Raw genomic sequence first — 12078 nt, forward strand, 5'->3', positions numbered from 1 at the left:
ACTAACATGGGCCATGGAATTACGTCTCGACCACTGAAGCACGACCCTGAAATCCCACCTAGAGATCTCAAGGAATTACGCATTAACCACCGACCAATCATGCTCAATCAATCATGTAATATTTATCATGCAGATAATCTCATGCCAACCTTTATAAACCATCTTCATTCATGTCCAAATGTTGAATCCATACCAACTCATCCTTCCCAAACCATGAATATAGATCTGTATTTCATATCATCACCATGTCTCTTTGATACCAACCATCTCATTTAAAACACATGCCAAATTCATACCAAACCCATCATTCACAATCCATGAATCACATCACTCACACATACTCATTTGTCTTATGCTTTTAACACAATAATTAAATTCAAGCAAGTATTAACCATTCAAGATAAAGGAAACAACCAAACATCACACTACCCTCGCCCAGTTCCTCGCTCAGGCTGAAGGGTCTCGCTCAAGCGAGCCCCCTACGCCTAGGCGAGGACTCGAAAAGGGGAACAATAACCTTACGCGTGATCTCGCTTAGGCAAGACTCCTCTCGTCTGAGCGAGACGTTCGATCGCTCAAAAATAGCGTGGATCGCTTGAGCGATTACTTCACGTAAAGTAGCTTGGGCGAGGCTTTGTTGATCTCACCTAGGCGAGACATGCTCGCTTGGGCGAGAAAACTAGTGCTCACCACTGTTCTCTCGTGCACAAACACACAACAGGTTCCAAACAGTTCAATAATGTCACTCACAGGTTCACATCAACACACAAGGCATACTATAATGATATAACAGTGGCTCAAGCAGAAAACACGAAAAAAGGGGTGGACCCTAGCTTCCCTTACCTGGAAAAGGGCTAGCAGCTGGGTTCTTGGGTACGAACAGAGAAGTACTGTAGCTCCTAGAGCAGTTTAGCGAGCTAGAAAAATAAAGAACAACATGAAATGAAGCTACCTAGAACGACCTTAGTTGGAACTCGAGACAACAGTGCTAAATAAGAGATGTATGGGACGAGAGGCAACTTACGTGGAATGAAATGGATTCGAACGAGTGTGACGGAGGCCAAAGACCAAATCCTAGCAGAGCGGGAGACGGCTGCAGCTCTAAGGAAGATGGGTTGTTTCTGAAAATGAGTAGAATGAGTGAGTTAGGGCAGACTTAGGGTCTGTTTCGCCTTTTAGGCCAGTCCTAGGCCCATCTGATTTGGAATGACCCTTTAAAATAAGGCATAAATATAAGTGAGCTTTACAAATGACTATTTTTGTGTTGACATTGATAATGTGTCTCCAAATGAGAAGTAAAAATATAATTTAATTAATTTTAAATCTCTCATAGAGTGGAGTATTTTAAATTTAGTTCATGTTTAAATTTTTAATTTTATTGAATAATATTTAAACTTTAATATTTTTTAATAGATTTTTACTATCAGTTAGACAACAATTAGTTGATTCTACAATATTAAGTGTAAATTTTGAATTTTTTATTGTGTACCTTTAAAATATTGATCTATATTGATTTTAATGTTTAAAAATATATTAAAAATATTTTTAGCATATTAAAATAGTGTGTTTTAAAAACATAAAAGATAACAGTTAAAAAATCAATCTAAAAACTGAACTCCAAACAGAACACTATAGACTTGGGTAATGAGAAGAAAAAAACTTTTAGAATTCGAATTCTACGATACAGTATACATTCGCATTTTGATTTTGGAAATACGATATAGACTTAATTGATGCATATTTATATAATTTTAAGTGTTATATAATTATAATACAGAATATTTGAGGTGATGCAATTATGGATGTTGAGAATCCGTGAGAGTTGTAAAAATATGAAAAATAATATATATATATATATATATATATATATATATATATAAAAGAGATGTGTTATATATATGAAAAAAAAATTTATTTTATTTTATTTTATTTATTGTATATATTTACAAAAAATGTAATAAAATATAAAATATAAAATATTTACACAGTCTCAAGATTTTCTCATATTAAAATAATAACTAATTTTTAAAATTGAAAAATATTTTCAAAAACGAAATTTTCCTAAAAAATAATTATATTTTTTGGAAAAAAATAGCTGAAAAAACAATTTGTCTTACATATAATTTATTGTAGAATTAAATTAAGTTAAGAGTGTACTTTTCACCCTTCGTCGTATTTTATAAGATGATTAATCCATAATCACATATGAACAAATTAAAAATAGTTGTAAAATGACTTTACTTGATTTTTTCTAAAAATAAAATTACAAAATTATTGATCTGAAAAGTTTTCTTTACCAAGTATGAATTTAGGCGGGAGGATACATATATGTAAATGAATACAAACTTAAACAAATTAATTTAATTTTTGTTTTAATACTTAATTTACAAATTGAAATGATGTTATTCTTTATAAAAAGAATTAGAATTTTATAACTTTATTTTTTTCAAGTTTACGATGTTCAATGTGATATCGCAAAATCAAATAATTATATCACCTTCAATTGTCAATAAAAAAGACCATTTAAAAAAAAAATATCTAAATTTATGACAAATTTAAAATTTGATTTAATAAATTTTTATTTTTCAATAAAAAACACACAAAAAGGAAAAATACTTCATTAAAAATATACAAAGTTTGAATACTTTTTTAATAATACTTAAAAAAAATTCAAAAACAATATAAATTTAAAATTTAATTAAACTTTAAATTATAAAAAGTAATTGTTTAAAAATAGTCACACAACCCAATTTTCACATATAATTAAATAACTAAATATATTTTAATTTCTTCACATTCATCCACATGATTGAACCTTTTGGTTTTGGTAGATCATGAATTTTAAACTTTTGCATTATACACAAGGACAATACTCATACATTGACACATCGAGAGTTAGTTATTCATTAACTACTTAGGAAATAATCAAATCTACCAACTTATAATTAATAATTTCAGATACAATGAAGTAACAACATGTAAGAACTATTAATAAATTTAGATACAATGAAGTAACATGTTATCATTAATTTCAGATACAATCATTCAGTAATAATCTAAGAAACACAGCAGGCGTGCATGGCACAAGGAATTTCAACGACAACCGTTGATTTTGCACACGTACTCTTACCAGAACCCTTCTCAGCCATTGAATCCGAATTTCAGTGTTTTACATGGCAACTTAACTGCATTTAAAATCCAGGTTTGAAGTCCGAACTACAAATTTCCAAAACAACCCAAACATCAGACACTCTCACATTACATAGTAACTGTCAGTTGAAGAGAGAGAAAGACGTGCAATGTTTGAGTGAAGCTCTGTTGTGTTTTTACTCGTCCAACCCCCGAATCTGTAAGCTTCTTCTCTTTCAATTCCCCTTCTCAACTGTGGTTTTAGGTTTCAAAGGTTGCATCTTTATATTCTCTTGAGTCAATTGTCACATGGGGTGGGGGATTTGGGGGTGAGGGAATTTTAGGGCTTCGAATTGAGACACAGAATTTTCTCCAGACTTTACTTCATTTTGGTCATTTGGACTGTGTTGGGTATCAAGGGTTCTCTCTGGGTGCAATTAAGAAAAAAAAAATTGGCATTTTGAAGTTCCTAACCGGGGCTCTCTGCTGTGCTCCGGAATATTGTTTGTGAAATTTCATGAATAGGGTTACCCTTTTGATGAGGTGATGTGATTTTCTCTGGATATGAGGCAAATTTAATATTCAGGGGTTGGTGTTTTTTATTTATTTATTTTTATAATTTATATCAATTTGTTCTCCTCCTCCAATTTTGAGTTTTTGTTATGCTGGGTTGTTGTTTATCATCTGCATTCCTTTGTTGGCTTTATGGGTGTGTGTGTGTTTGCGTTTACTTTCATGCTTTCATTGTAATTAAGACGGGATATATGAATTCATTACTTCTTCATTGTTGTTCCCATGACTGAAAGATATAATTTGGCTCCACTGTGGTTAAATCGTAGTTATCAATGCTGGATAACAGCGCGTTGCAGCCAACCGTAGAAAGTTATAGCGGGATGGCAGTGATTTTAATTTTCTTCATGCAGATATATAATCAATACTATGTGCATCGTACATGGCTGATGCATGGTATACTCATAATTATTAATAAAAGGTCATAATATAGGTCTAGAGAAAGAATTCAAATATTGAAATAGTGTAGGAAACAGTTCTAGAGACTGAAAACATCAGGAGAAGAGAAAAGAAGGCTGGTCCATTGCAGTTGTGGGAATAGTACTGAAAATGTAAAGAAGACTTCAATTTAGAAGTTGATGATTCCTATCTTGGAAACATATATTTGAATTATGTTGGTATTTACTTTTTGCATGAATTTATTTAGACTCACGAAATTTTATTGAATGTCATTAATTTTTGTGTAAATTTTGTCATTTTTTAGAATACATGTATATATACTATACAGAAAATCCAGCTCTAGTGTTTTTGGGGATGGCCGTTACGTGCCATTATCCTGGATTTAAATATCTGCCTTCTTGAAATTCCTTTCCATTTTAGCTAGTTTTTATTGTTTAATTTTCCCTCTTTATTTGCACTTGCTGTTTGAGTTTGCCATACTTATACCTAATGATGCTTTTTTCAATCTCCAGGTAGGCTTCAGTTGTTCATTTTATCAGAGTGTAAAGCAGTTTGTGCTTAGGAAATAATAATTTTGTATATTTAGTTATTTACTGTAAATAAGATCAGTATGGGTGATGGAGAACCAGTGAATGAAGTTTCTAAGGCTGATTCGAATGGAAAGAGCTTGCAGGAGAAAACTTTGGAAGATATTACTGAGAAAAAGGACTTGGAAACTGATGGAGGAAAAGGTTTGGAGAACAATGGAATCAAAGAGAATATTGTCAAAGAAAATGATGACAAGAAAGCTGATGGTGTAAAAAAGGTAGAAGAGGACACAAAAACAGTTGTTGTGGAAGAAGAAGCAAAAGAGGATCAGAAAGAAGATGGGGTGAAAGAAACAAAAGAGAATCAGAAAGAAGATGGGGTGAAAGAAACAAAAGAGAATCAGAAAGAAGATGGGGTGAAAGAAACAAAAGAGAATCAGAAAGAAGATGGGGTGAAAGAAACAAAAGTGGATCAGAACGAAGATGGGGTGAAAGAAGTAAAAGAGGATCAGAAAGAAGATGGGGTGAAAGAGGATCAGAAAGATGGAATTGAAGATGCAAAAGAGGATCGGAAAGATGGAGTTGAAGATGCAAAAGAGGACCTGAAAGAAGATGAGGTGGAAAAAGTAAAAGAGAATAAGAAAGCTGATGAAAACGTGGAAGAAATAAAAGAGGATAAGGAAGTTGATGGTGCAGAAGTAAAGGAGGTGAAGGAAGTGCATGATGTGAAAGAAGTCAAGGAGGATACAGAAATTGATGATGTGAAAAAAGTAGTGGAAGATAAAAATGGTGATGAGTTGAAAGAAATAGAGGAAGATACGAAAGGTGATCATATTTCTGACAATGATAACATGGATGAAGACACTGGTGTTACTGAAACAATGGAAGGTAAGCAAGAAAATGAAAAAGTGAAAGCTGATGAACCAGAGGTGGAGGCTATGGAAGTAGAGGGTGGCATTAAAGAGGAGGAGAGTGATGAAAAGGAGAAAACTGAAGTGGCAATGGAGGAGGATGAAGATGAGGATAAGGATAATATTGATAAGTCAAAAGAAGACAAGGCAGAAGATAGTAAGGGTGAGAAAGGACCCAAAAAACGTGGGAGAGGGAAGAACAATGGGGAGAAAGTGAAAGCTAAAAGAAAGGAACTGAAGAAAATTGAGCCAAGGACTCCTACTATTGATCGCCCTGTGCGGGAAAGGAAATCAGTTGAGAGGTTGGTAGCATCAATTGACAAAGATGCAACCAAAGAATTTCACATTGAAAAGGTAATTGTTTTAAGTTTCACATTTTAGATAATTGCCTTCAATTATGCATTTAATATAACTTAATTTGTTTACAGCTTCTCTTTCAAATTGCAGGGTCGTGGTACACCTTTAAAAGATATACCAAATGGTATTGTGCTTTCCTTTCTGAATTCTTCTTCGATAGTGGTCTTTTAATTGTGTTCTTTATATACTCAAGCCAACAGAAGTTAATATAATGCATAGTGTACCTGCTCAAACATTCCTCACATTTCTCCTGGGTTGACAATATCTAGATAAAAGTGTACAATTTGAATTTGACATATATCATGCAGTAAATGAGCCACAATTTTTTTTTATATGCATGCCCAATCGTAGTCAAGAAGAATGTGCCATTTGTAAAGATGGTCAATTTAAGATTGTGAAATTGTAGTTGTAGTGTGTCCCTTCAATTCAATGATTATGTGAGCCAATGATATATGTTTAACTGCATCTTTCCCCTCACGGTATTGAGCCTCTCACCCTCCATATTGTATGAGTTGGTGCTAACTACAGTAGTCATTACTTTGATTATACTATTGTCAAAATCCACTGCCACATACTGATTTGATTGTTTTTTGTACAATAATCTATTTATCAAACAGTTACTTTTTCCCTGCCTTCTTTTCCTACTAACTGGAAAAATATTTTGGTATATATATATCTATCCCTTTTCCCTCATACTCTAACTTTGACGACAATAATAATGACACAAACTTGGATTGGAACTATATTAACCCTTTCCTTTCACTCTTAATGGAAAATGAGATTATTTGCTAATTATAGTTTATCCATGTTATTTAGTGTCTTTTTACTAAAGGGTCTAGGGAATCTTTGGCACTCAAGATTGTGGGAGAACAGAGTGGAGTATTAAATTGACCTTTATAGGAAAAGGTTCCTGGAACAGATAAAGTTGAGCTGATATATTGGTGATATATTTTTTTTCTTATATACATTTGTTATGCTGTGAAGTGTGCATACATGTCTCCGCTTCATCTGAACAGCTGATAACTTTATGACTTTTGCATTTTTTTTCTCTAGTGGCTTTTAAGCTATCTAGAAGGAAGACTGATGATACCTTCAAATTGCTCCACACAATTCTCTTTGGAAGGAGAGGGAAGGTATGCCTTTCTTATAACTTTTTTTATACAGTTTTTGTATTATTCCACCACAATATTGGAGGATATGCAATAGTGCTCGCCAAGATTGTTAAACAGTTAAACACTCAAATCTTACCTGGTGCTCAAATTTCACCCTATGGTATTATGCTTTCATTTGAATCTTTTCTCAACTCTTTGCAGGCAATTCAGATCAAGAGTAATATCTCGAGGTTTTCTGGTTTTGTGTGGCGTGATAATGAGGTAATTATTACCTTTATTTAATAAAAACTTGGTACTCGTAGCTTGTATCTATATATCATAAATTACAGTCTTAGGGTTTTGTTTATAGTACTTTTTTTAATTTCTTGCTTTTCTGATTGAAGTGCTCTTCAAAAGTTCTAAAGTCCAAATATTGTTACTGCAGGAAAAGCAAATGATTAAAGTAAAAGAAAAACTTGACAAGTGTAATAAAGAGAAGTTACTGGAATTCTGTGATTTGCTTGACTTAACAATTGCCAGGGCAACAACAAGGAAGGTGTGCTAGTTACGCATTAGTGATGCTCTTTTACTAATACCATTTAACACAGATCTATCGTCATTACTTATAATTTTTTACTTAAGCAGGAAGATATTATTACTGCGCTGATAGACTTTTTAGGTGCTCCTCATGCAACCACTACTGTGTTACTTGCAGAAAAAGAGAAGGTTTTAATTATCTTTTTTTGTTTCAATTTTTTTCTGTTATTTTGTGGTAATTGTTTTACCTAGGCAACTATGCTCTGGTCACAGCACTCATCCTATTTTATGATTTAACAAAGGGAAAAAAGCGGAAGCGTGTTGTAAAACGGGGTTCATCAACAAGATCTGGGACAACTTCAAGACGTTCAGCAAAGGTAATATCTCACTCCTTTAACTTAACGGATTTAAAATGTAATTCAAGAAATGAACTATGATTTGTGTTTCAAAGTCAAGACTTGCAGTAGAATGAATACTAGTGTTGCATTATATGGACTAGCATATTTATCTCACTTTTGCTTGTTTAATACTCTTCATTGCTATTCTTACTACCATGGAATTGTTCTTTGTCCTATTATCCATGGCTCTGTGTGCGTTTGATTCACTAATAATTGAGGAAGGAAAATACTATAAATACTTATTCGTAGTTTGATTTTAGATGTGTTCACAGGAAAGCACAAAAGCTTGGCTTACAGGTCAATTTAAAATTTTTGCTACTTACCAAATCACGGGACATATTTTTTTCCAAAGGGACAAGGTTATGACAAGTCAAAACATCTCATTTTCTCTCAACTTATAACTCACTTCTCTCATGTATTCCCTTCACTCACACACATATAACTACATGATAATAAAACTGTTAATAATATCTGACATCCTTTTACTATTTTTCCTGTGGTTATTATCTGGATCGATACAAATGTAAAATATTGAGCTATATGTGCATCATACAACATAGTCAAAATTGTGATTTGAATTGTAAAATCTTATAATTCTGTGATTTTTCCACCCTTGGCGATCTCAATCCCGAACGTAATTGGAAATTTGTGGGATCATTATAATCTGCTCACAAAATCAGTCATGGGAATTTGCGATTTTAACCAGTTGCTGAAGCATTTCCGAATTTTGACCTAAGCTCTTCTCTTCAGCCAAACCTATTGCAGCAATTTGGATGCTTTGTGGCAGCTCCTCCATTTGTGCTGTCGTTGGAGAGCCTATGTTCTACGTCTGTGTTCTACATTTCTGGCAATGCAAAATGTTGGGTGAGAGGGGTGGTGGTTGATGTGAGAAAAGACTCGTTTTTTTCTTTTTCTTGGTGATAGAAGTTGAGAGCTATAAGAGAAGAGACAAGGGTTTCCTAAAAGTGAATAGAGTTGTACTGGCATAGAGATCTAGAGAGGCAGAACCATTGATGAGTCTAGTAGAGAAAAGGGAGATCAAGTGTTTTTGGAGAGGCTGGGACAACTAGGATTCGGGGATTCAGGTATTGCAATCACTGGGTGTGGATCAAGTGAGATTGGGTCAGACCAGAGGACAGATCATACCAGAGTAGGAGAGTGTTGCAGAACCCTAAAGAAAATCTTGGTTTTTGGGTTGATCAACCTAGTCCATGGGTGGGTTTTGAAGCTTGAATAAGTTTACCAATTTTATGGTCTCACAAGAAATCCTGGTGATCCTAGGTGTGTAAACAAGCATGGAATGTTTTGTGATCATACTGTCCTATTAGAATAATTATGATTTTGACAAAAGTGGTGGTATAATTTGGTATTAGTTATGTGTATTATATAGCATTTCATGTAAACCTAATCCCTTATTATTCACAATATAGTATCTACATTAGTGATATGTGCAGTTTCAGTTTGTTTTAACTGGTAGCTTCTCCTTAGTTAATTTGGTTTTCTTTTGCACAACTTTTTTGGCATGTATTTTTCAGAGGCTGAAGAAAAATGAAGATTCTTCAGTAGTGCGAAGAAAGAGTACAACTGACACAGAGGATGAGTCGGAGGAAGACGAGAAAGATGATGAAAATGAGGAGGAAGATGAGAAAGATGATGAAAATGGTACTCCTGAAAAATCTGAGGATGAAACACCAGAGAAATCTGAAAGTGAAGAGAAAAGTGATTCTGGGAGTGAATCTGAAGATATGAAAGAAAAGAAAAAACCTTCTAAAACGTCATCCACAAAAAAGGAATCTGCTAAGAAAAGTAAAATCGAGAAAATTACAGTTGCCAATAAATCTCATTCACCACCGAAAAGAACACCTAAGAAACCTTCATCCAACATCTCAAATTCTGAGGATGATAGTGACGGAAGTCCAAATCCAAAGGTGTTTTCAAGGAAGAAGAAAAACGAGAAAGGAGGAAAGCAGAAGACTGATGATGATAACAATGAAAGTCCAAATCCAAAGGTTTTTTCAAGGAAGAAGACTAATGAAAAAAGAGGAGTGCAGAAGAGGTCAACAACACCTACTAAGTCTGCCTCCATAGAGAAAACTGGTAGATATCTTGAGTTCTCCTTTGCTTGTGTCATTATTTCATTTTAAAATGTTATAATTTTGCTTGTGTAGTAAAAATAATTTTTTAGCTGAAAGTATTGCTAGTCATCTCATTTATTTTTCCATTTCCATCGGTTTAAATGGTGACGTTTTTTAATTGAAAAACTGATAACTTAAATGAACTTCATTTCTTGTACATTATAAAACATCTTTCTGTTGTATCAAGCAGAAAAGGTTGCCAGAGGAAAGAGCATGAAAAAAGAGAAGCTAAGCCCCAGTGATACTCAATTGCGTGAGGCAATATGTGAAATTCTTAAAGAAGTGGACTTCAATACGGTAAGACGTTGAAAAAAAACTTTACTGAAACTCAGCAACTAGTTGAATTTTTATGTTTAATGCATAGCTAAAACTTGTGGAACTGCAATCTTGTATAAAGTAAACTGTGTAGTAGATATGAGAATGTTGCACTGAATGTGATAGGAATAGGACTGGTTGCATTACATAGAAAAACGTTGTGGTAGCACCTATTGTAGAAAAAACGGTAGAAACTCACATTAGCTGGCTTGGCATGTGGTAAGAAGATTTGTACAAGGCAATGTCAATGATGTATTTAGTCTCTCTACTGAATGTTCTCTCTTTTTCTAAAATTAAACCCCTTTTCCTCTTTTGCAGGCCACGTTTACTGACATTCTGAAGCAACTTGGTATGCACTATGGATCCTTTTCACTTTTTTTTCTTACTCAAACACATAATTATAGCTATACCTTTTCTCAATTTCAACTGAGATAGTGGTACATTTGTTCCTGTAGTAACATGAGATCTATTGTCTGTATCTGATCCTGGTTTTTGTATTATTCTCAAACCTGAACGAAATAGTTTTAACTATAGTTTGATTAACATAGTCGTATATCATTTCCTAACTTGAAATTAAGAGCCTAACAAAGTTGCCCTTCATTTTTCAGCCAAGCAATATGATATGGATCTGGCTCCAAGAAAGGCATCTATAAAGCTCATGATTCAAGAAGAGCTGACAAAACTAGCTGATGAAGCAGATGATGAAGATGGAGAAGAGGATGCTGAGAAAGATAAAACCCCAACATCAGGCAAGAAGGTTAAAGCCTGATTGATTTGTAGACTTGACTGTTTGAAGATAGGCTTAGCAATGTATAATACTATAACCCAGTTATACATGCTTCATCTGTACACTTTGATGGGTGGAAGTGGCTGTAACTTATTCTTAGCATCCATCCAAACTTGTACTTTGTCAATTTAGGCTTTTGGTGGCTGCCAATGTGCACCTTCTTGTTTACACCAACGGAATTTGTAGGGTTTATATTGTTCAGGAATACAACTGACCAAACTACACAGCTCAAACAATCTGTCTAGTTTAATAAATATTTGACCTCTGAAGTTCTCATCCATGCATGCTCATGTTGATAACTGTTCCCTTTGTTGGTGGATGAAGTCTCTATCTTTCACATCTCAAGATTTTCATGCTGTATCATTTATGTAATGGATTTGACAATCACACTCCTTCACTAGCAGTAGCTGCAGTCCAGTAGTAGTGATGATCCCCATTTCCCATGTGTCTTGCTATTGCTCCATTCCATGTTCTATGGTTACAATACGAGTTCAGATTCTCTTTTGGAATTTTTTTTATGATGTCGGAACATTAAAAGTACAATGATGTTAATATTTTAATTTTTTTTTAATATATCGTAAAACATTAAAATTATTGGTCATTCTTATATTTTGAAGATACAGTAGATAATTCGAATTCTTACCGATCAATATAATACTAACATTTGTATATTTCAGTGACTAGGGTGGCACTTTTTATATGATTAAATTGTCTATTATCAATTGTTTTAGTAATGAATTTGGCAATCAACTCCACTTTCATTATCAACTGTTTTTTCAAGTTTGGTTTAGTTCTTTCAAACATGTATGCATCTGCAATTGTGTTTTGAAAAAGGTTGATTGTAGAATGAAATGGAAACTGTTAGTAGGGAAGATTGAAGGATAAACCCAAGCAATTGCTTGTGTTCAAAGTTGGTGAGTGA

At 33.7% G+C, this 12078-nt stretch overlaps 1 protein-coding gene across 2 annotated transcripts; it reads left to right on the forward strand.

Moving 5' to 3' along the window:
• The first annotated feature begins 3201 nt into the window (after positions 1-3201).
• On the forward strand, positions 3202-11540 carry LOC114186644 (DNA ligase 1-like). Of its 2 annotated transcripts, none has more exons than XM_028074609.1 (12): positions 3202-3349; positions 4611-5890; positions 5984-6017; positions 6947-7026; positions 7207-7266; positions 7430-7540; positions 7630-7710; positions 7824-7898; positions 9455-10016; positions 10242-10351; positions 10688-10718; positions 10978-11540. In XM_028074609.1, the coding sequence occupies exons 2-12, from the start codon at positions 4709-4711 to the stop codon at positions 11136-11138; spliced, it is 2487 nt and encodes an 828-aa protein (XP_027930410.1). In that variant the 5' UTR covers positions 3202-3349; positions 4611-4708; the 3' UTR covers positions 11139-11540. The 2 variants fall into 2 exon arrangements, with proteins under 2 accessions (XP_027930410.1, XP_027930411.1); XM_028074610.1 differs by having other exon boundaries at positions 10245-10351.
• The last annotated feature ends 538 nt before the right edge of the window (positions 11541-12078 follow it).

The sequence above is a fragment of the Vigna unguiculata genome, chromosome 6, assembly GCF_004118075.2.
Source record: "Vigna unguiculata cultivar IT97K-499-35 chromosome 6, ASM411807v1, whole genome shotgun sequence".
NCBI lineage: Eukaryota > Viridiplantae > Streptophyta > Magnoliopsida > Fabales > Fabaceae > Vigna > Vigna unguiculata.